Genomic DNA, 21,533 nt, shown 5'->3' on the forward strand with positions numbered 1-21,533 from the left:
GAGTGAGATATGCCTCGGCTGGAGTTGAGTTTAAGCACCTGGGAAAGAGTCTGTGACAATGTAACACTCTAGTGACACCTTGAGGCTTCAAGCAGCAACTTAAAGAAAGTAGACTCATTGGGAAAGGGTGAAAATCTATCATGGTACTGAAACAATTTAGATTTAGGACAGTTTTTCAAATACAGATATTCAATTAGACCACATTTACTTTCATATAGATGTTGTGAAAACTGTACCTTGAGGCTGCAGAGCCTGCGAGTCAAGTCGACACCGTGGTGTTGTCGTGTCATGATTTGAGCCTCATCTCCCAGTGTGACAGAGTGTCTTCGCCTGTTCTGTCTCAGCAGCTCTCGAACCAGCCACTCAGGCTGCTCTTGTCTGTCCTCGCTGACCCCCCTTTGTCTTGAGAAATCATCCTTGACTTTCTCACCCCCACAACCTGGCCCTGTCGCCCCGTGCCCTGTGCTTCCCAGTTCAGAGAGGATGCTGGAGGATGAGAGATGTTGTTTTGATTAAATGCATGCACTGTTCTTATATTGTTATCATGGGTAAATATTGCTTTGGCACTCATTAAAGGTATATCAGAGGGTCATTATTGTATCTATATTAGGGCTTTCAAAGTTGACGTGATAACGCGCCAACGCAAATTCGTTTTAACGCCACTAATTTCTTTAGCGCATTAACGCAATTTGCAATTTTTAGGTTGTAGGGGGTTCAGCTTTAAAGCTAGAATGAAGCTACTGGCATCATGTGAAACTAGAAAACCTAAAGAATCTTTTGGTACCAACCATGCCATATGAGCTTGGAGGCCGCAAAGGAGGCTAAATAACGCCCCAAAGCATGCTAAATTTTGGCAAGGAAAAACTGGCACGGCCATTTTCAAAGGGGTCCCTTGACCTCTGACCTCAGGATATATGTATGAAAATGGGTTCTATGGGTACCCACGAGTCTCCCCTTTACAGACATTTATGAAAATCACATGCAGTTTGGGGCAAGTCATATTCAAGTCAGCACACTGACAGCTGTTGTTGCCTGTTGGGCTGCGGTTTGCCATGTTATGATTTGAGCATATTGTTTTATACTAAATGCAGTACCTGTGAGGGTTTCTGGACAATATTTGTCATTGTTTTGTGTTGTTAATTGATTTCCAATAATAAATATAATCATATATTTGCATAAAGCAAGCATATTTGTCCACTCCCATGTTGATATGAGTATTAAATACTTGACAAATCTCCCTTTAAGATATGTTTTGAACAGATACAAAATGTGTGATTATTCGCAATTACCTATGGACAATCATGCGATTAATCGCGATTAAATATTTTAATTGATTGACAGCCCTAATCTTTATTTGACTCAGGGTAGCCAACATAGTTACAAACATTAAAAATGCGCAAATGGAAACTTCTTATCAATCTATTTAATCTTTTTTTTTTTATTGAGAAATACAAACGAGGCCTCTTTACATATCTCGTTCATCAGAAACTCTTCTGCATCACGTTGAGCAAGATCACACTCAAATCAAATACAAAAACGACAGAAATAAAACTAAAATAAAAATGTATAAATAAAATACATACATAAAATCAGAGCTATTTCAAATTAACCTAAAGCTATCAAGTAATGAAAACATCTTCAGAGTGTTAAGTTACTTAAGAGTTATAACTCATTATTCCAATGGTTCAAACTGAGTCTTAAAGTATTAAGTACATTTATGTATACATAAAAAAAACTTCCCCAGTAACAACACAATATTGAGAAATACGTGTAATCTTAGGAGTGTGATTGTAAGTGTAACTTCCTGTATTACATGGTGACGGCTCAGTGCTGCCACAGATGGTAACTCGAGCACCATGACAACAGCAAACATTTTCTGAACATGACAGAGAAACAAGGCAAGGCCTCAACCTATGGTCCCATTATCCCACATAAAACTCTTAAAATGAAGATAAAATTGGCATTAAATAGGAACAAAACTAAACAAAGATGTCATTTATAAGGAGAAAAACAAATTACCTGGTCACATGACGGGTTTCTAACCTTCCTGAAGCTGAAGAAGAGCGGATCTTTTTCTCCAATGGCATCCTTGTTAGATGATGTATCTTAAAGGTTGATGTAATGTAAAAAAGACGACTTTAGTGCAGCACATTTCCTCAGACAGACCTCCAAACAGATGTTAATCAGACAGATCTCCCATCAGCCTACCTGACACTCACTCTGACATTACACCTGAGCAGAGCAGGTGGCCCCACGGTAACTAAGAAACCAAGAGACAACTGAGATGACAAAACTAAAGACAAGAAGCTGCATAGAGAGACACAGCCTTGTTAAATCTTGTACAATATATTGCACTGTTTACTTTGATCAGTCAGCTATTATAGCAATTTTCAGGTAATCACAGTTTAATTCACTTCATTAATGTCGACGCATTTTTACATTTTCATTGCAAATACCAAGGGAATGTTTAATTCAACAATTAAACAAAAAAGACAATTAATATTCCTTTTGGAAAGACTTGGAAAACAGTATTTCACAACGCAAAACAGACTAATCAAAAAGTGCTTGTGGTACTCTGTGCAGATAGAACCCATTAAATAAATGCAACACAATTTTTGTTCTGTCTTGTTATCAAGCTGCAAACAGGCTGCATAACGTCAGATAGCAGAATACGGGGGCGATGAAACATGAAGGCAGACAAATATCTCTTCATCAGGCAGAGATGTTTAATTATCACGACACACGATTTCCACACAAAAAAATGACACAGCAAATCAATCCTGAAAGACACTTAATTTACAATATATTACATTATATTGTATTATTTATTGCTGTTTTTTCCCCCTACTATGGAAAGAAATGACAAACAATATACAAAGACAGATGAACATAAGCAATAAAGTTCAGAGAGGTCCCGGCCAGCTTGATATCCACTCTGGCGAGCGGGGGTGAAGCACAACTGCTGGGAGTTTATTCACGTTCTCGCTGTTGTTTGGATAAGCATCTTTGCTCAAAACTATTTTTATAGCCTCCTTTTCTGCAAAGCCAAAAGATACCAAACGTGAATTATCGGTCTGTGAAAATCAAAAATCTGTTAGCAACCTTAAAGGCCCCGACACACCACAGTCTGGGGCCGTCAGTGAGCGTCTGTCGGCCCACTTTTGCAGCGTGTCCCACTGAAAAGCCTGTGTCGGAGGCTTTTCAGCCGATTCGGCATGTTGACTCAGCGGCAGAGCTCGTCGGTGAGATAAATCACTCCGATTGGCTGTTCAGCGAATCAGTGCATGAGAAGAGAAACGGAAGTGAGGAAAGCAAACCAACGAGTAAAGTCAAGAGGACACACACAGAAGGCTCTTGTCATTTTTCATCTTCATCTCATTTGATCATTCCAATGCACGGATATTTTCACAACGACATGGCCGTCTGGAATGAAGGTAAGTGGTGAGTGAGAGTGGTGTGAAAATGGTCGGCAAACGCTGCTTTGTTTCATGTATATATCATAACGACGGTTTGCATGGGCGCCGGAAGTAAGGGGGCCATGGGGCCATTGGACCCCCAACTTTACTGCCATGTCCCACCTTCTTTTTAAGGTCGCCAATCACTGTATCCCCGCAAATGCCCCTATATTGCAACACGGTGAAAAAAAATAAGTTTCAATCATTCCCATCCACCCCGAGCATGTCAAGACTGGAGGGAGTCAGAAGTGTTTTTTACTCTGCAGATAGTCTCTCATTTTAATCGGCGCAGCAGCTGTCTGCACGGCTCCGTCTCAGCTATGTCTAACGTAACCGCAACCTGAACTGAAGCCTTTATTTACGCTTCAAGGCTATTTTTTTTGTTGACAATATTCTGCTTGGAAAGGCCCGACCGTGAGTTTTACAGCACCCCTCGCCCAGACCTCACTGCTGCCCGGCGCCGTCGAGTTCTCGCTGCCTAGCGCGCCCTCTCTCCCTGTGGGGAGGAACGGGAGTCCCGGCGTGACTGTCAACTGGGACGGACTGTCCTCAGAGCGAGGCAGGGGGATGCGTCGATGTCGGCACCCCGTCTTGTTTACCATTCTCATACTGTGTGATTTTTTGCCATCAGCATTCATAACCATATAACATGTATGATTAAATTGTTTATAGTCATAGATCTAGCCTCGTAATTTTGCTCTCAAAGTGCTCCAGATTGATGTTTTTTAATTTTAATATGTTCAAAGATTTCTTCTGGGAGCACTACACCACAGCCTCTCAAAATCCTGTGGGAAACACTGAATTACATCATCCAAAGCTGCCCCCCTCTCCACACTTCAAAACTCATACTGGCGCTGCTAACGGCTTGTATATCTGCAGTTCTCTGTCTTCAGGTTTGCCTTTTTAAGTTATTTTTTTTTTGGGGGGCATTTTTCCATTTTTATGACAGGAGAGTGGATAGAGTCTTGAAAGGAGAGAGAGAGTGGATGCGGAAAGGGCCACAGGCCGGATTCGAACCCGGGCCGCCGCGGTCAGGACCAAGCCTTAATACATGGACGCCCGCTCTACCAACTGAGCTAACCCAGGCGCCCCAGGTTTGCCTTTTTGAATGACAAATACAGACTACCGCCACCTGCTGGTGTGGAGAGTTATTTCCTCTCACGCAGGCACAAAACGTATGAGCTAACTGGCCGTCGGCTGTAGTCTTTGCGGCGTGTTCAAATGCAACTTGTTGGCCGGGACAAAGGCGACGTGAGGCGACGCAACAGTCGGCCTTTATTGCCGCTAGTTCTCTGGGGTGGTTTGGTGTGTCTGGGCCTTAAAATGCTAAAACATTCAAAGGCAGAAGTTGATGCTCACCCTCCTCGGGTAAAAATCTGTGTAACTGCTGCAGCTCCTGGGGCAGCAGGGACTTTATCACACGTGCGACATCAGTGACTCTCTTTCCACAAAACCTGTCGTAGTTTGTCAAATCGGATCTTTTCTGCTGAGTGTGCCTTTGCACAACAGTTGGAACTGCAACACAGAGGATAATTGAAGGTCAATTGAAAGGAAGCATTAGGCTCGGTGAATTGCAAGCACTCTCTACTGTGTTCACATTGTTTTTTTTGTAGCATACGGTACCTATACCACGACAGGCCACGTTAGGATCTGTGCAGCTGTAGTGAGAGTAGTTGCCCAGCAGTTCAGGCTTTTGGTTTGGCTTGCGATAATTGTCCGTCATCTCTGTATCTGTAGAAAGCGGCATTTCACGCCTCCTGTGCAGAGGTGCAAGTCTTCTTTCTGCATTATTATTATTATGATCATGTCCTGTCAAATAAGTTCCACAACAAAAGGAAAATAAGCTGTAGGGAGAAATATTCTGATTGTTTGATTTGGACATGCCTGAGTGCCTGAATGTCAGCAGTTCAGCTGTTCTGACATGCATTCATATACACAAGACTGAACCAACAGACTTGTCCTACCTTGAGACGTACCCATGTAGTCACATCTGTAGACGGAGCTGTACTGTGCTGTCAAGGCCTTACAGATCTCCCCCTCAGACGGGGGACACTGAAAGCCGACATACTCCGAGCTTCGTGCGGCGTCCCTGGGCAGCCTCCACATCATGAAAGACTTGGGAAAAATAACTTGATTTAAAGGTTACGATACACTGCGAGAGGTCAAGCATTGCATTCAACTATAAATGTAAAATTGAAGCTAACACAGCCTAAATACCAACCTGGCTGGGATGCGGGTTGTTTCTCCTCTGTCCCGAGGTGGTTCCCGTGCGAATGCATTCAGGTTTACAGGCCGGCTTCCAGCAAAAATCCTTGTTGTACACAGTTGAACCAAAAGGTCCTGACTGTGAATGAGAATCTATAAATGAAGTTGACGTTGGGCACCTGCATATGCATCAACACAGACATACAATTACACACAAACACACAGAAACAAACACACAAATTCGGTATTCAGAATTTTACCAGAAGACCGTAAATAGAACTTACAGCAGAATCTCTGCAGCTGAGTTTGGCCGGTAGACGAATTGTCTTCTATTAGATGTTTCATACGGATCCCACCACTGTTTGCCCTCTACAAACAAAAATACTATTAGATTGCAACCCTGAATTATTGATATGTAGAGTACAACAGTCACACCAGGCTACAGGCAATGAGCAGGATGCAAAAATGAAGCCAAAAAAACCCATTTAAATTAATTGAGCAAATATAAAATTATGCAAAAGCTAAAAATGCAAAACCTCTGTATTGTGACCCAAATCATTTCTAGATTTCCTTAAAGGAGCAGTAAGAAGCATTTCGGGGCCTTTATTAGCAGAAATGGAATATAATATTCATAACTGTTTTCATTAGTCTATAATCACCTAAAACTACGAATCCTTGTGTTTTTCTTAGCTTAGAATGAGTCTTTCATATCTACATAAGGAGCGGATCCTCTTCGAGTCCACCATGTTTCTACAGTAGCCCAGAACGGACAAACCAAACACTGGCTCTCACGGTAACGTGAGCCACAGAGTGCAAAACCGCGTTACCGACAGCCGCCGTCTGACTTCCGTTGCTCCTAAAGTAGTGTTATCATGGTAAGGATTGCCTCTGAGCGAGGCGAACGGCGTTAACACAGTTTTTCACTCGGCGTCTCACGTTACCGCAGTCTTATAAAGGGAGGAACGAGCGGAGGGGTACTCAATTCAATCTGCAACCACACCACTAGATGCCGGCCAATCCGACACACTGTACCTTTAATGGATACCTGAAAGTTTCTGATAGATAATTGTTATATTTGCATGTTTACTACAAACAGAACTGTGCTTGTCTATTTTATTTTTGGCTGATGTTCAGTTATAGTTTATTTCCAGTAAGAGAACAATGTTCAGAGAGACTTTAGTAAGAAAGTTGACCTGAAACTACAAAAGTGAGGGGCACAAAGATAGGATTTTGGAAACACATCCCAGTGAAAATAATGCCCTTGTTTACACTCACAACAGCAGGTGTGAACCAAAATGACCCCAAGGAGGGAGCATGAAAGGGAAATTATATGTGACACTTCTACAATAATAATTAGGCTACAATGCTGCATTAAAGTGTAACTACAGGAGTAATAATAATAGAACTTGACTCTGCAACAGTCAAAAATAATACCTAATATAATACAAATAATAAGATGCCTGCTAAATCAAATATAACATGTTTTTACAACTCAAAACAAATACATTCAACTTTCAATCTTTAGGCTACACATCCTTTGTTTAACATTACCTTTGGTTGCCATTGGTGACCACTGTTATGGTATCCCGTGCTATAGTTGTTTTCGGTGTAATGAAAACCTTCCCATTTCCATTTCCAGGCGACAGTTCACTTCATGGATGGCTTGCTGAAAAGCGTAATTGACAACAGTGGATCCTAAATTCGAACCTGTGTGTATAAGTTTGGTTCTCAGGTAATGTTTGTATGTGTGCAGAGACAGCTGATCCCAGCAAGGTGTTTCTAGGTGCTGTGGTTATGGAGACCTACAACATCTGAATGGCCACTGTGAGCTGCTCAGCAGGGGAGATGTTGCATTAAAAATGCAACATGGCCATATAGGCCTTATTTATGTCTGTTTACTGACAGTGGCGGAAAGTAACTATTAATCAAGTAATTTCATTCAATGCTGTAATCTTCAACCCTCAACATTTCCAAGAGAAATACTGTACATTTACTGACAGCTACAGTTACTGGTTACTCTGCGGATTACATTTTATATAGAAAATATATAATTACCTTATAGGCCACTGTATCCCAACCTGGAGGTCCTGACCCCCACTAGGGGTCGCCAAGCCTTCACGGGGGGTCACGAGGCCTTCTTGATTTTAAGGGATGTAAGACAACGTTTTTTTAAAAATATACAGTTGGCCTGTATCTCACTATTTCTTTCAATTCTGTGATGAAAAATAAATGAAATTGTTGTTTTTATTTTATTAAATTTATTATTTAAAATATAAACTTCAAAATATCACAGGATAAGGGCACGGTGAAGACCTGAACACAAGCTATATTCACAGAGCACTTCCTTCTCTATAAACAGCCTCGTCCTGCATTAGAAAAGTACGCAGTTAAAACAACCAAGGAGCTAATAGAACAATGGCCAAGTGTAAGGGAGGAGAAAACACTGAATTTGTCAAAAAAAGAGGCCTATTAAGTATGTATGATTGTTAAAAATTACTCTTAAATACACAATACGGAGATTTGTATTAAAAGTCACTAAAAACAACATGAAAACTCATCTCTGATATAATATTCACAGGAAATAATCTGCTCAAAATGCATCCAAATTGTTTGTTTTACACAAACTTCCTGTAGTTATTGCATTCACTATTTGGGTTTATTGTACAGTTGTTCTGTACTGTTAATGTTATGTATTGAATATGAAATATCCACAAAATATGTCACTTAGTCAGGGGTCGTCAGTTAACTAAATGATAGAAAATAGGTCCCCTAAGAGGAAAAAGGTTGGGAACCACTGTTAAAGGATGACAGATCGTATATAGCCTATAGGCCTAGTTCACATTCTTGCACTCCATCCGCTCCTTTATTTCGGGAAACTCATCTTTTTGCAATTTACGATATTAATATCTTCCAATTTATACAGATACAAGATACAATTCAAAGAAGGAAATCCTCCAGATCATTCCATGTCTTATTTTAAAAAATTCACCCCTACTCAAAGACGGCTATCAAATAATCTTAATCCATGTGACAGATTTTAACCTCTCGAAATAAATAAAACCTAAAATAAAATGAGCTCCACTTTAACCAGCTCCAGCATTAAAAGGCTGCTTACATGTTGATAATCCAGTAATATAATACCCTGCCATATATGGGCCTATAATAATAGATCACTCTAAATTAGTGTTATGTAATTTGTTCAGGTAGTTTGTTTGTTTGTTTGTTTGTTTATTAAGATCCCCATTAGCTTTTGCATAGCAGCAGCTATTCTTCCTGGGGTCCATATAGTTTACATGGTGACAATACAAAAATACTCATTCACACTACTCATCACACACTAACATGACACATCGTAATGCACGTCTACTGTAAATAAAATAATAAAAACTGACACAGTTTAAATAACAAAACACAAAGAAAATAGAGCGGCTGCGACTGACTATCATGATCAAACAGATAAATATCATCATTTAACATGGAATGCCCATAATACCCTACAACAACCAAGAATACTTATTAATTACTAAAGTTTCTTCTTAAGTAATGCTCTTTTAGTGTTTTTTTAAAACCATATATAATATTTTTTTGTGTAATATGATTTGGGAGTGAATTCCATTCTTGCATTGCTCTGTATATTGCTGTACTTTGACCTGATTTGGTTTTGGATCTTGGTAAAGTGAAACAACCTGCAGCAGCATGCCTTGTGGAATAATTGTGTGTATCTGTACTAAAGGATAGTTTTTTGTAAAAATAAATAAATGGAGTCTTTGTTGTTATAACATTCTTAATGAAAACCATCAATGAACACAGCAATCTAGTTCTCACTTCAAACCAAGAGAGACATGTATGCATTTTAAGAACATTTATTCTCCACCCACAAGAAAGAGATACACGTGCCGCTTTATTCTGGACCAGTTGCAGTTTTCTTATATTATCTGATGAAGTATTGGACCAAACTGCTGAGCAATAATCCAGATGAGATAAAAACCAAAGCTTGAATTATTTGTTTAATCGTTTGTTGTGTCAGATATTTTGCACATCTCTTAATTACAGACAAACTGTTTCCCATTTTAGTTACCACTCTTTGTATGTGTTTATCCCATGATCATTTACTTTCTATGATAACTCCCAAAAGTGTATTGATAATAGCCTCCTAATCTACATGTATTTAAGCATATTTAATGTAGTAATTGCACATTGTAGCAGTCCTAGTCCTCTCAGGCCCTCTGGTAACTGTTCCACCTCACAAGTCTCCTCTTGTCTAGCAGCCCAGCGTGACTCTACTCGCATGAATCTTTGTCCTCACTAGAATAAAGGCGTTGGCTGTTTCACATTCAAACTTAGCGCCATCGCCGCTGCTTGTGGATAACCAACAGCACCGAGCAGCAGGACTGAGACACCCACTGTCCAATAAGATCCTCCAAGGAGTTTAACGGCAGCCAATGTCCGCCAGCCGGAGCTCGACACAGGACAGACGCAGAGGCATCCTCCTCCTCACAGCCGAACAAGCAGCACCACGCACTGACGGTGCTTCTCCTCCCACCGATCCATTGTTAGAGACGTACAACCGACGTAGAGCTGGCTTCATACAGCAATTCAGCTGGGGTAAGCATCATACATGTTCACTTACTAACACAGAGGCTAGTGGAGAGGCATACCTGGTAGGAAGCAGACTGCAGGAGGTCTGCAGAGCTCCAGCAGCGGTGTAACCTTCATCTGGAGTTGCATGACTGAGCTGGATGCGATGCTAACTATCCTGCTCAGAACTTAGCTGCGTAGTTACCAAACACTGACTTTAGCTTCGGCCATAAATAACAATGTGCAATGCATAACCTCCCATTGAGCAAGTCCATTACTCCTGCTCTTGTTATTATAAGGTCCGTTGTAATGTGTGAGGAGCTAGCTCCTTAGCCTGCTGTGCTAGCCCCGTTAATGGTGGCCATGTTGCTATAACGGGAGCTCCGTTAGCTGGAAGGTGAAGGTAGGTTAATAGCTGCTGGTGCTGAGGCAGGCGGAGCATCTCCTCTGTAATCACCACCGACACTTTCTAATACAGACTTTAAAGCCAATAAATGGCATTATTATCCCGACAGAACAATGAGGTTAGACGCGAGGCCTGTTGCCGAGGCGGGCTGGTGTGTCGTAGCAGCCCGCGAGCCATTGTTCGCAATCAAATCAGCCATTTTAATAATCGTCTTCATGAAATGAGCTCTCTCTCTCTCTCTCTGTGTGTCTCTCTGTGTCACGCTAAAAGCAGATAGCTTAGCTCAAAGAGCTAACAGCAGCAGGACACAAAGCGAGAGCGGCTAGCAGCTAACGAACAGTCAAAGGAGGCGGCGGAGGCTAATGTCTTCATCTAAATGAGGTTTTAATGGGAGGCGAGATACTAGATCATATATTTTTAGCGCACTGCGCCCTTTTCACCAACTCTGCACTAAATCACAGTGAATGCATGCTGGATGTAAAGCAGCGCTACCAGTAAACTAATGTGTAGTTAGATATTAAAGGAAGCATCATGTTGGCCTCTACATACATACAATGGGTTATTAGTCATCCCCTCCTCCCACCACACCATTTAAACAATAGATGGAGCTGACAAAGCAAGAGGCAGACAACTGACTGGGGAGATATTTAGATTTTGCTGCTGCAGGAGTATTTTGGATGCATTTCTCACAAAAACATGTATTATTATTTTTCTCTCTTTTTAGCGGTCCAAGATGGCCAAGGACCCTCGAAAGCCCAAGGGTAAAATGTCCTCATACGCCTACTTTGTGCAAACATGCCGTGAGGAACACAAGAAGAAACACCCCGAAGCCTCTGTCAACTTTGCAGAGTTCTCCAAGAAATGCTCTGAGCGGTGGAAGGTAACATAAATTACTCTCAATATCTGAATAACCTTTTTTTTTTTTTTTCGTTTTTTTTCTTTCTCTCCTCTAAATCCAATATTTTCTTTGTTTTCCCACAGACGATGTCACAGAAGGAGAAAGGCAAGTTTGAAGATATGGCCAAACAAGACAAGGTGCGTTACGAGAGGGACATGGAGAATTACGATCCCCCCAAGGGCCAGAAGAGGAAGCGATTCAAGGACCCCAATGCCCCCAAGAGACCACCGTATGTACCAAAATCAACTTGCTCCACACAAGTTTATTTTTTTTCCCAACAGTAAGTGACAAGTGGATTATCATATCTTAACTTATCTGACACATTCCCTCCCCCCCACAGGTCTGCATTCTTCCTGTTCTGTGCAGACTTTCGCCCCAAGGTGAAAAGTGATTACCCTGGACTCACCATTGGGGACACTGCAAAGAAGTTGGGAGAGATGTGGAACAGCTCATCTGCAGAGAACAAGCAGCCGTATGAGAGGAAGGCTGCCAAGTTGAAGGAGAAGTATGACAAGGTAAATACACTAGAGGACTTGTTTTTGTGAAATTTAAAAATCACATTTTGCTGTTTTTTTTTTAGATTTCTTTTACTTTGAATCATGTAAAACAGAAGGTTTCACTGTAGTGCTAAAATCACATTTGTTGGGCTCTCCACAGGACATCGTTGCTTACCGCACGAAGGGCACAGTGGAAGTAGCAGCCGCTGCTCCAGCAGTAGAGGAGGACGAGGAAGACGAAGAAGAGGAGGAGGATGATGATGACGACGACGACGAGGACGATGAGTAAATTGCTTACGGATGGGACCTGAAGTTTTGTTTATGCCATATAACCCTGATATACTCAATTCACCATCTTGAAACATAAGTCAGATTGAACAAGAACATGTGTATATTTAATGTTTTTAAGATGTACAGTGTTATTCTCCTTTTTTTGTAAAGTTAACACTACATATCTTAAGTTTGAGATTTTCTAGTGGTAGTTCTTTATCCCCTGCCATATTATGTAACAAGTTAGGCGGGGAAAAAAAAATCAGTATGAAAGTAACTAGTCTTTAGGTGTTACGACTCAAAAATGAAATTTCTGAGTTGGTAGTGTATTTTTCTTTATTTTGAAAAATATTTTTTTATGTGATGTCCCAATGTCTTTTTATTGTTCTTTGAATACCACTCTAATATCAAATCCAGCTGACATTCAAGAATGTCTTCAATAAAGGTCGTTTTTTTTAAGAAGTTTGTTTTTTCTTCCTTTTATTTCAGTTATCTCCACATCTCACAAGGCTACCAGTCACTTATCAAAGACGCAACATGTCTATCAAGTACACACATTAATAATTCAAACACTGGGTTTGAGGTTTTCCATTTAAAAAGTAAAGCTGGTGGCTGCACAAGTGAATAAGTGCAAGATAACACAACAGCTCTTTGGTCTCATTTCTGCTGTCAAATTATACTTCAACAGTATAGTGGGAAACAGCTATTCTAAACTAGAAATGAGGACTAATGGTGTCAACTCCATTTTACTCAATTTCTGATGTGTTGTCTGGAGTGAAGCTGCCTCAATAAACAATATAGGGAAATGTTTGACCAGCAGAAAAGGCAAACATGTACACAATCAAACATGTCTTACTACAATGATGAGCTTTTGCATAGTTTATTAGTCACAAAAACAGCTTAATGTCTGTGAGTTGGAAAAAAGATAATGAATTATTGCATTTATCTGGAAGTAAGTGTGTGTTTGTCAAAATCTGGCTTATTGCCAAGTAGTTTTTCACATATGAATTTGCCCTAGTGTCTTGGTGCATAACAATAAACATAGTAAGAGAAAATTATCATAAAAAGCAAGTACTTAAATACTAAATATAGAATAGAAAATGTACAATAGAATATTACAACTAGGGCTATCAATCGATTAAAACACCTAATTGCGTTTAATTGCATGATTGTCCATAGTTAATCGTGATTGATCACTATTTTTTTTATCTGTTCAAAATGTACCTTAAAAGGAGATTTGCTAGTATTTAATACTCTTATCAACATGGTAGTGTGCAAATGTATTTATATATTTATTATTGGAAATCAATTAACACAAAACAATGACAGATATTGTCCAGAAACCCTCACAGGTACTGCATCTAGCATAAAAATATATGTTCAAATCATAACATGTCAAACTGCAGCCCAACAGGCAACAACAGCTGTCAGTGTATCAGTGTGCTGACGTGACTATGACTTGCCCCAAACTGCATGTGATTATCATAATGTGGGCATGTCTGTAAAGGGGAGACTCGTGGGTACCCATAGAACCCATTTTCATTCACATATCTTGAGGTCAGAGGTCAAGGGGCCCCTTTGAAAATGGCCATGACAGTTTTTCCTCGCCAAAATTTAGCATAAGTTTGGAGCGCTATTTAAGCTTCTTTTCTAGTTTCATATGATGCCAGTATCTTCACTCTAGCTTTAAAACTGAGGCCGCTACAACCTAAAAATCACGAGTTGTATTAATGTGTTAAAGAAATTAGGGGCGTTGAAACAAATTTGCTTTAACACGTTATTATCGCGTCAACTTTGACAGCTCTAATTACAGCATATATATAAAAAAATAATACATCTGTTTTTAAAATGAAAGAGCTCTAAATGCTTTGAGAGTGTGTAAAAGTTCATAGTATAAGGTATAAAGAATATGTGCAATGTATCCTATCTTGTGCTAGGCTGCCACAGTGCTGTTGTTTTTTGATTTGTTTTTCCAAATAGCCTTGAACAGGGAGTGTAATCCCTGGTTGAGGAGCCTAAATCCAGAAGGTGGCGCCACGATTAAATAAACTGCACAGTACTGTATACTGTATGCAGTTAAAAGTTTCAACCATAGTTAGTTATTGTGTCATGCACATAGTGCCCAGCCCACATGGACTTATAGAACACCAGAAAGCTGTTGCAGTGGTGAGACATTTGTCAGACATGAACACACTTTCATACATTGTAAACAAAGAAACTTTGTCTTTTGTCCCAGGCTCAACTAATGAAATCAGCCAAACAAAAAGTTGCCTTTCTAAAAGACTCACATTTCTTAAAATCATTCATCCAGAAGAACTCTACAGAAATTAAGGATAATTTACTAAAGAGAATAACCCTTAAATTAGCAGTGGGTAGAACTGGAGCAAAGATGATGCCAGCCTGGACTCACTGGGGAGGCGCACACACAGGCCACAGAAAGAACTTTTCTCTGGACACTTTGATGAAACTAGAATAGATGCCTAACACTTAAAGCAGCAGTGGGTAGAAATGGAGCAAATATGATTAAAAAAAGTTATTTTTATAAAAACTATATCCTGACAGTAGTGCATGAGACAGGTAATCTGAAAAAAGTCATGTGCCTCTGTGTCCTCCGGTGCTCCTAATGGCATCTGCAAGATTTCATAGACCGGAGGAAAACAACCAATCAGAGCTGATCTGGAGTCTTCCGTCCAGCTGCCGTCTACAAGAGCCAGCTGTCAGTCACTCACAAACTCCGACCAAACAGTCAAACTAGGCAGCACTGATCAAATACGAATCAGTATTCTGTTACGTTAATGCATATTTCTCTCCTCGAATGTTTTCAGAAACATCTTGTAGTGTACTGTTTAGCTGTAAAGTGAGGGGGTTTGTGACCCGGCAGCCATGTTGAGGTCTATTGAGGAAATACCAAGCACCGCCCACCAGCCGGAGCACAGCCAATAGGATCGCTCAATAGGAACGCTCTCTCTCTGGAATGACCTTTGATTGGTCAAAGTCTCCCGTCACGGCCTAGATTTTTTAAAGCCTGAAAACAGAGCCGTGAGGAGGAGCAGAAGTCTAGTTTTCTCTCAGAACACTTGAATTACAATATGCTGAAAGGTTATTATGGAATTTTTGCCCAATGATGCCAAAAATATTATGCCTACTGCAGGTTTAAATCAACATATAATGAGCAATAAAACATTAAATGGACTGCATCTTCACCTAAATCACTTCAATCTTTTCTCTTCAAGTAGACCAATAAACTTGCTGGTTTCTATAGCTAATGGTAATGTAACTCAGCTGTTGGCTAAATTCTGCTTTACTGTACATGAGGTTCTACAGGAGTTATTTTTCATCAGACAATATGTTGCCATTTTAGGGTTGTACCAAACATACTGTAGGAGCCATGTATTTTATTTTGTAAGGTGTAATGTGCCTCTAAGCACTAGGGGGGTGTATGGTGTAGGCAGAGGCTGGCCTCAGGTAGCTAATTTACTCTAGGCCACATGCCAGTTACTACAGGTGCGGCTGATTAGGGGAGAAGCAAACAGGATTTTTTTTGCTTTGTGCTCTATTTTGTTTGGTATGAGGTTATATTGTGTGTATCAAAGGACATTGTGTGCTGTTTTGTCTCAACCAAGAGATTAAAACTTATTAGAAGTGACGGACACTTATGGACATGATCAGTAAATAAACGCCATGATATATAAAGTAAATTATAAGAGTATATATATTATAAAGTAGACAGTCATAAATAAGAATTAGTAGAGTTTTTTGTGACTGAAGGAAGATGAATCCCAACTGTTGGCGTGACCACATCCAAAAGATGAAATTAAAGCTTCAGTAGGTAGAATATCTTTGGCATCATTGGGCAAAAATTGGGAGATCATTGGGAGACTTTGGTCATTTCAGAGAGAGCGTTCCTATTGGCTGTGCTCTGGCTGGTGGGCGGGGCATGGTATTTCCTCAATAGAACTCAACATGGCTGCCGGGTCACAAACTTTCTCACTTTACAGCTAAACAGTACACTACAAGATGTTTCTGAAAACATTTGAGGAGAAAAATAGGCATTACAGTAACAGAATATTGATTCATATTTGATCAGCGACTTCGCGAGTGATTGACAGCTGCACATAGACGGCAGCTGGACGGCAGACTCCACCTCGGCTCTGACTGGTTGTTTTCCTCTGGTCTATGAAATCTTGCAGATGCCATCAGGAGCACCGGAAGACACCGGAGGACACAGAGGCACATGACTTTTTTCAGTTTACCTGTCAAAAATTACTTTTTTTTAAATCATGTTTGCTCCATTTCTACCCATTGCTGCTTTAAAGGGACTGTTTGTAACTTCTTACACGTATAAATCTACCGGGTCGGTTTCCCATGCGCATATGCCTTGCATATATGCTCACATATGCGCGCGCGCGCTCGCATATGCGCTCTCGCGTGTGGCTACGCTGTTCAGACCGCTCCTCTGATCCTCTGCCTGCTTGGCTTCACTCACACACGCGTTCTCGCTCCACCTCACGTTCATGCGTGCACACTACAGACTGCAGAACAGTTAGTTTAGCTCTGAAAATATCTAGTGAATGAACAGTGGACGTTTGTGCAGAAATAAATGCTGCAGCTCGTCCAGACCAACAGAGGTTTCCTGTGTCTTGTGAATTGACGGGGCACCGCAACGACAAACGTTATCGTCTCTGACCGGGTGCCGGTGACTCCCTCCGACATCCGTTCGGAGACGATAACGTTTCTTTTCCTGATTCAGACCCGCTGCTTCAGCCTCTGAATCAGGAAAAGCCAACACTAGGATCAGCATTGATTCATAGAGAGACCTTCATCTGGTCAGCTAACATTACTGCCAAGCAGGTGAAATAAAGAGTGATATTGTGGTTCCAGCTGACGTGTGTCGCCTCACTGTTTTGAGCAATGCTTGTTCATATCTATTTAGAGCGAGCACAAGCGCGAGCCCGATGCCGACTTTCGTTGACTTAACGGGCACAGGTGTCGCTGTTAACAAGCATTTCTGAAAGTTACAAACAGTCCCTTTAAGTGTTAGGTGTCTATTCTAGTCTCACCAAAGTGTCCAGAGAGAAGTTCTTTCTATGGCCTGTGTGTGCACCTCCCCAGTGAGTCCAGGCTGGGACCTTTTGTGATCCTTTGCCGGGATCGAGTTCCCTTTGCGTGTAATCGGAGACGGTCTCACAGTCACGGTGGCTTCGTAGTCACTTAAAGGGGGTTCACATGTCCATTCATCAGACTTTCTCAGCAGCTTTGACCTTTGCCACATAAAGAACTGTCCTCTCAAAAGTGTTTGCAAATATGAATGAGTGGTCTCTCCTTTCAGCGGGTCTCACACAGAAACAGGCTTTCATCGTCGGTGTTCCTGCATGTAGTTAACGTTAGGATTACAACAGTTGTTGTTTTCATGAGGGAAGAAGCGGTGATGATGGTCCTGTTCCCTTGTGTACCAATAATTTAGTAAACCATAAATGTAATCCCATAAGAGGCAGTAAATTAATTCTGAATATCAAAGAGACTATTTAATACTCTAATTAATTAATTGCGCCAAGAAACTGTTAGATTGTTGGTACACTAACAATCTGTTAATTCATATTCAGCTGTAACACTCTGTGCCACAGTTTCATGTCAGCTCTCTTTTGAAACCTGTGATTCAGAGCAGCAGTTTTCTTTTGTTTTCTCTCCTTTCACCCAGTGAATGAACGCCTGGTGAATGAATTCCCCGTCTGACATGCAGCAAGAAAGGCTCCCTCTAGGCTACCTTACTGGAGGCAACCGTTCAAAGAGTCCATTTCATCTCTACATCGAGGAACCTCAATCCACGGAGAGAATATAAAACAGACAGATTCAGCAAAGCATAGTGTATAATGGCCTATTACTCAGTTCCTTTTATAAAGAAAGCAAACACGTGGACTAATTAATTTAAAAATTGCAAGGCATGTTTTCTTTGGAAAACCATATAACAGCAACAAACTTTCAATCAGCTGCATTTCGGAGCCCCAAAAGAGCTTTTTTTTCTCCGCTTGCAGGATTTGCATAGAGTGATGTCAAAGGGGCGTGTCAATCAGGATTACAAACTGAGCAGATTGAGTAATCACTATGGATACAGCTTTTATAGTTTTCCATTTGTTGGTCTTGTGGGGAGGTAATGCCGTGCAGTTTCCAGGACTACACTTTTTAATGCCATGTCTGTTTTGTTTTTCTTAATTTCTCACTTTATTTTTTGCAAATAAGAGGCACTTAGGAAGTAAACTTTATAATGGACTCTACTGGACACTGGAGAAAATGTACAATTTTATTGTTTAATTTTCTGGTAAGTTGGCCTGTTAGCTCATATGTTGTAGTAGTGAGAGATAACTGATTATATTTAAACATCACTTAGTGTTTGAATTGATCAATTTCATAAGTTTCTAATGCATTTAAATGTGTAGAATCTGTCTTTAAATCAGTGATTCTCAAAGTGGGGTCTGGGGACCCCCAGGGATCCGTGGCACTCTGTCAGGGGGTCTGTGAAATAATTTGCTAAAATTGTGCTGTATCATTAAAAAGTGTGTATCTACAGATAGGGACCATTTGCACCAATATAACAAAGCATATTGTGTCCGTTACTCCCACCCATGTTAGAAACTCTGATATGATTGTGACACACAGCAATAAGTTCATTATTTATAAGTTGAAGCACTGACTGAAAGTCAGCTTTAGACTGGTAAATTTAAATATCTGGATTAGGACTATGCCACTCTTACTGTTCATTTTCTGAAAGTTTTTAAGATCAATTACTGCAAATATAGGCTAGAAAAAGTTGAGTCCAAATGAAATTTGAATAAAATCACCCTCTTTTGGCTGTGGGACTAATAATAGATCATCTCATCTCAACATGATTCAAACTGAAATATGTTTCTGTTTATCATTATCAAACATTATCGGAAGTATTTAGGTTGAAAAGTTTTAGAATACAAATAGTTCCAATGGCATCTAGGAGTAAAAATGGCAGTAAGCATTATGCTTAACTGGTGTTACGATTAAGACGGGGTCCTTGGAAAATGTTCTCCCCTTTAAGGGCTCCCTGACCCCAAAAAGTGTGAGAACCCCTGATTTAAATGCTTCAAAAGTTGTCCATTTATACATATTTCACTTTAACAAGAAACCAGGAGTAATTTTTTTCTTTTTTCCATGCTTCCTCAGGTGTTTAATACTGCATCCTCTCATGAACCTTCCTCTGGAAACCCAGTGAATGTGAGCAGCAGTAGGAGACAGTTTGCAGATATCGTCTCAGGGCAGCATACGCTTCCCTCCTGGTATTATACATCTATTGATGCTGTGCCCAAGCATGGCACAGAAGGCTTACACTCCCATAACAGATGGCGAACACAGATGGCTTTCTCCAAAACTGTTTATTCATTTGAAGTGAAAGAAGACACAGTACCAGGTTAGTCATCTGTGCAGCGAGGCCTTTCCCCATGTAAATCAGGGCAAAATCTTAATTTAATTAGAGTATTACATGATATCTTTTTAAATATCAGTATTGAACTTGTGATTTTATATGCTATCCTCATTCCTAATATTTAGGATAGTTTAGGGGCTTCTGTCTTTGACAATAGTGTTGCCATATATGTTTTCTTTTCATTATACAGTCACTAGATCACACAGTGATTTGTGCATGTGTTGACAGGAACAGTTGTGGGAAAGGTGGAAGCGGTGTTTGAGAGTCTCACGCCTATCACATACTCAGTGCAGGAGGATGACGGAGAGAACCTGTTCCTCCTCAGCCTCTTCTCAGGGGAGTTCCTATTATCCCGCAGCCTGGATTTCGAAGCACAAAGTCTCTACATACTCACTGTGGTGGTGCAGCAGGGGGATTCCCAGCTATCCGGTGTCAGGGTGTACTTCAATGTGTTGGATGTGAACGACAACCCCCCTGTGTTCAGTCAGGATGCCTTTTCTGCGTCATTGCTGGAGGACGCACGGGTGGGCGCTTGCTTCCTGTCCTTGAACGTGTCAGATAAAGATGATGGTGAGTGCAAAAGCACAATTGAAATATAACATTCATCCAACATTCAGCAGATGTCACATTTGTATGGCCCCTGTGGCATTCACGTAAAGGCAAAGTAGAATCCACATGCTGTTCTTTGCTCCAACAATGTGTTTTTTATTCACTGTAGCTGTGTAACATTTCAATCAATCAGATGTTTATCAGACACAGACACCAAAAAACATCACAATATAATGTATATACATTTCTCAAAATGAAGGCAATCTGCAACAGGTGCTTTATATGCATCTTCGGAAAACAATTAAGTAATCATTGATCAATGGTGTCAACAACTGCAATGCAAAACAATATGATCAATAGTCACAAAAAAAACCAAACGGATCAAAATGTTGCACAACAGTGAATAAAAAAAACATTGTGGTAAAAAAAAAGAACTATTTGTTAATGACTGGATAAAGTTGTGGGAAATGCAGATATGTAGTGTGCAAAGTTTTTCAACACGAGTTTCGTACTTATGAGCAGTGGTGGATGAAGTACCTGAAAGCCACACTCGAGTAAAAGTTCAGATATCTAACCAGAAAAGTTAAATACACCTATTGGAATAATACTTGAGTAAAAGTTTTAAATTGTTTGATATTTACTGTACTTAAGTATCAAAAGTCATTTTCTGATATTAAATGTACTTAAGTATTGAAAATTAAAAGTACAAATAAATGCTAATAATAAAAAAGCAGAATTTTTAGATTTATTAAGTTTATGGGGCGGTCACACATGTACGAAATTTATATTCGCCTCCCGTTCACTTCCAATTCTACGTGAGCGAAAGTGAGAAAAAACATTTGCTTCCGGTTACGGAGCAAATTTGCATCTTTTGCATTCGATATGCAGTTTACTTTGGTGAACTTTCAGTTCGAAAATCGCCTCAGCAGGTGATGGTAACTCGCTTGCATTCGCGCATGTATGACCGTGCCCTTATTATTCCTCCTAACATGTACACCACCTTAAAATTGAGGCTACATTACACTTTAAGGATTTAAATAGCAAAATACAGTTTTTCCTTCCCTCGTAGTCATGCAGCCTGTCTGGAAATGGAAACTTAACTATGCCTATGAGAGCACTGTGTTTGCACTTGCCCATCACATGAATGATATTACCTGCGAGCTAGGATCACTGATTCACCAAACCTGCTTGCAATAGTAATGAAGATGCTTAGGGGAAATGTATTGGA

The 21,533-nt window shown here is 40.3% G+C and overlaps 2 protein-coding genes across 3 annotated transcripts; one reads left to right on the forward strand and one right to left on the reverse strand.

Moving 5' to 3' along the window:
• Window positions 1–2,706: 2,706 nt before the first annotated feature.
• LOC119491937 (testis-expressed protein 26-like) lies at window positions 2,707–10,582 on the reverse strand. Of its 2 annotated transcripts, XM_037776214.1 has the most exons (9): window positions 10,319–10,582; window positions 7,716–7,797; window positions 7,212–7,326; window positions 5,945–6,029; window positions 5,677–5,839; window positions 5,420–5,570; window positions 5,079–5,264; window positions 4,815–4,970; window positions 2,707–3,037 (listed from the first exon to the last, which is right to left on the reverse strand). In XM_037776214.1, exons 3-9 carry the CDS (start codon window positions 7,222–7,224, stop codon window positions 2,904–2,906), a joined length of 888 nt encoding a protein of 295 aa, XP_037632142.1. In that variant the 5' UTR covers window positions 7,225–7,326; window positions 7,716–7,797; window positions 10,319–10,582; the 3' UTR covers window positions 2,707–2,903. The 2 variants fall into 2 exon arrangements, with proteins under 2 accessions (XP_037632142.1, XP_037632143.1); XM_037776215.1 differs by lacking the exons at window positions 7,716–7,797; window positions 10,319–10,582 and having other exon boundaries at window positions 7,212–7,660.
• On the forward strand, window positions 10,046–12,771 carry hmgb1b (high mobility group box 1b). Its single transcript, XM_037776216.1, has 5 exons — window positions 10,046–10,265; window positions 11,369–11,524; window positions 11,626–11,771; window positions 11,883–12,057; window positions 12,200–12,771. Exons 2-5 carry the CDS (start codon window positions 11,378–11,380, stop codon window positions 12,326–12,328), a joined length of 597 nt encoding a protein of 198 aa, XP_037632144.1. The 5' UTR covers window positions 10,046–10,265; window positions 11,369–11,377; the 3' UTR covers window positions 12,329–12,771.
• Window positions 12,772–21,533: the final 8,762 nt, after the last annotated feature.

Source organism: Sebastes umbrosus, chromosome 7 (assembly GCF_015220745.1).
Source record: "Sebastes umbrosus isolate fSebUmb1 chromosome 7, fSebUmb1.pri, whole genome shotgun sequence".
In the NCBI taxonomy this organism is placed as follows: Eukaryota; Metazoa; Chordata; class Actinopteri; order Perciformes; family Sebastidae; genus Sebastes; species Sebastes umbrosus.

Excerpts from the sequence above, each read along its gene's own strand:
- LOC119491937 (XM_037776214.1), bottom strand. Across the intron at positions 5,571-5,676 it reads ACAACCCGCATCCCAGCCAG|TCTTTCATGATGTGGAGGCT; the intron begins GTTGGTATTTAG and ends ATTTTTCCCAAG. Across the intron at positions 3,038-4,814 it reads CAGATTTTTACCCGAGGAGG|AAAAGGAGGCTATAAAAATA; the intron begins GTGAGCATCAAC and ends TTGGCTTTGCAG.
- hmgb1b (XM_037776216.1), top strand. The coding sequence starts at position 11,378 with ATGGCCAAGGACCCTCGAAAGCCCAAGGGTAAAATGTCCTCATACGCC. Across the intron at positions 11,772-11,882 it reads AATGCCCCCAAGAGACCACC|GTCTGCATTCTTCCTGTTCT; the intron begins GTATGTACCAAA and ends TCCCCCCCACAG. Across the intron at positions 12,058-12,199 it reads TGAAGGAGAAGTATGACAAG|GACATCGTTGCTTACCGCAC; the intron begins GTAAATACACTA and ends GGCTCTCCACAG.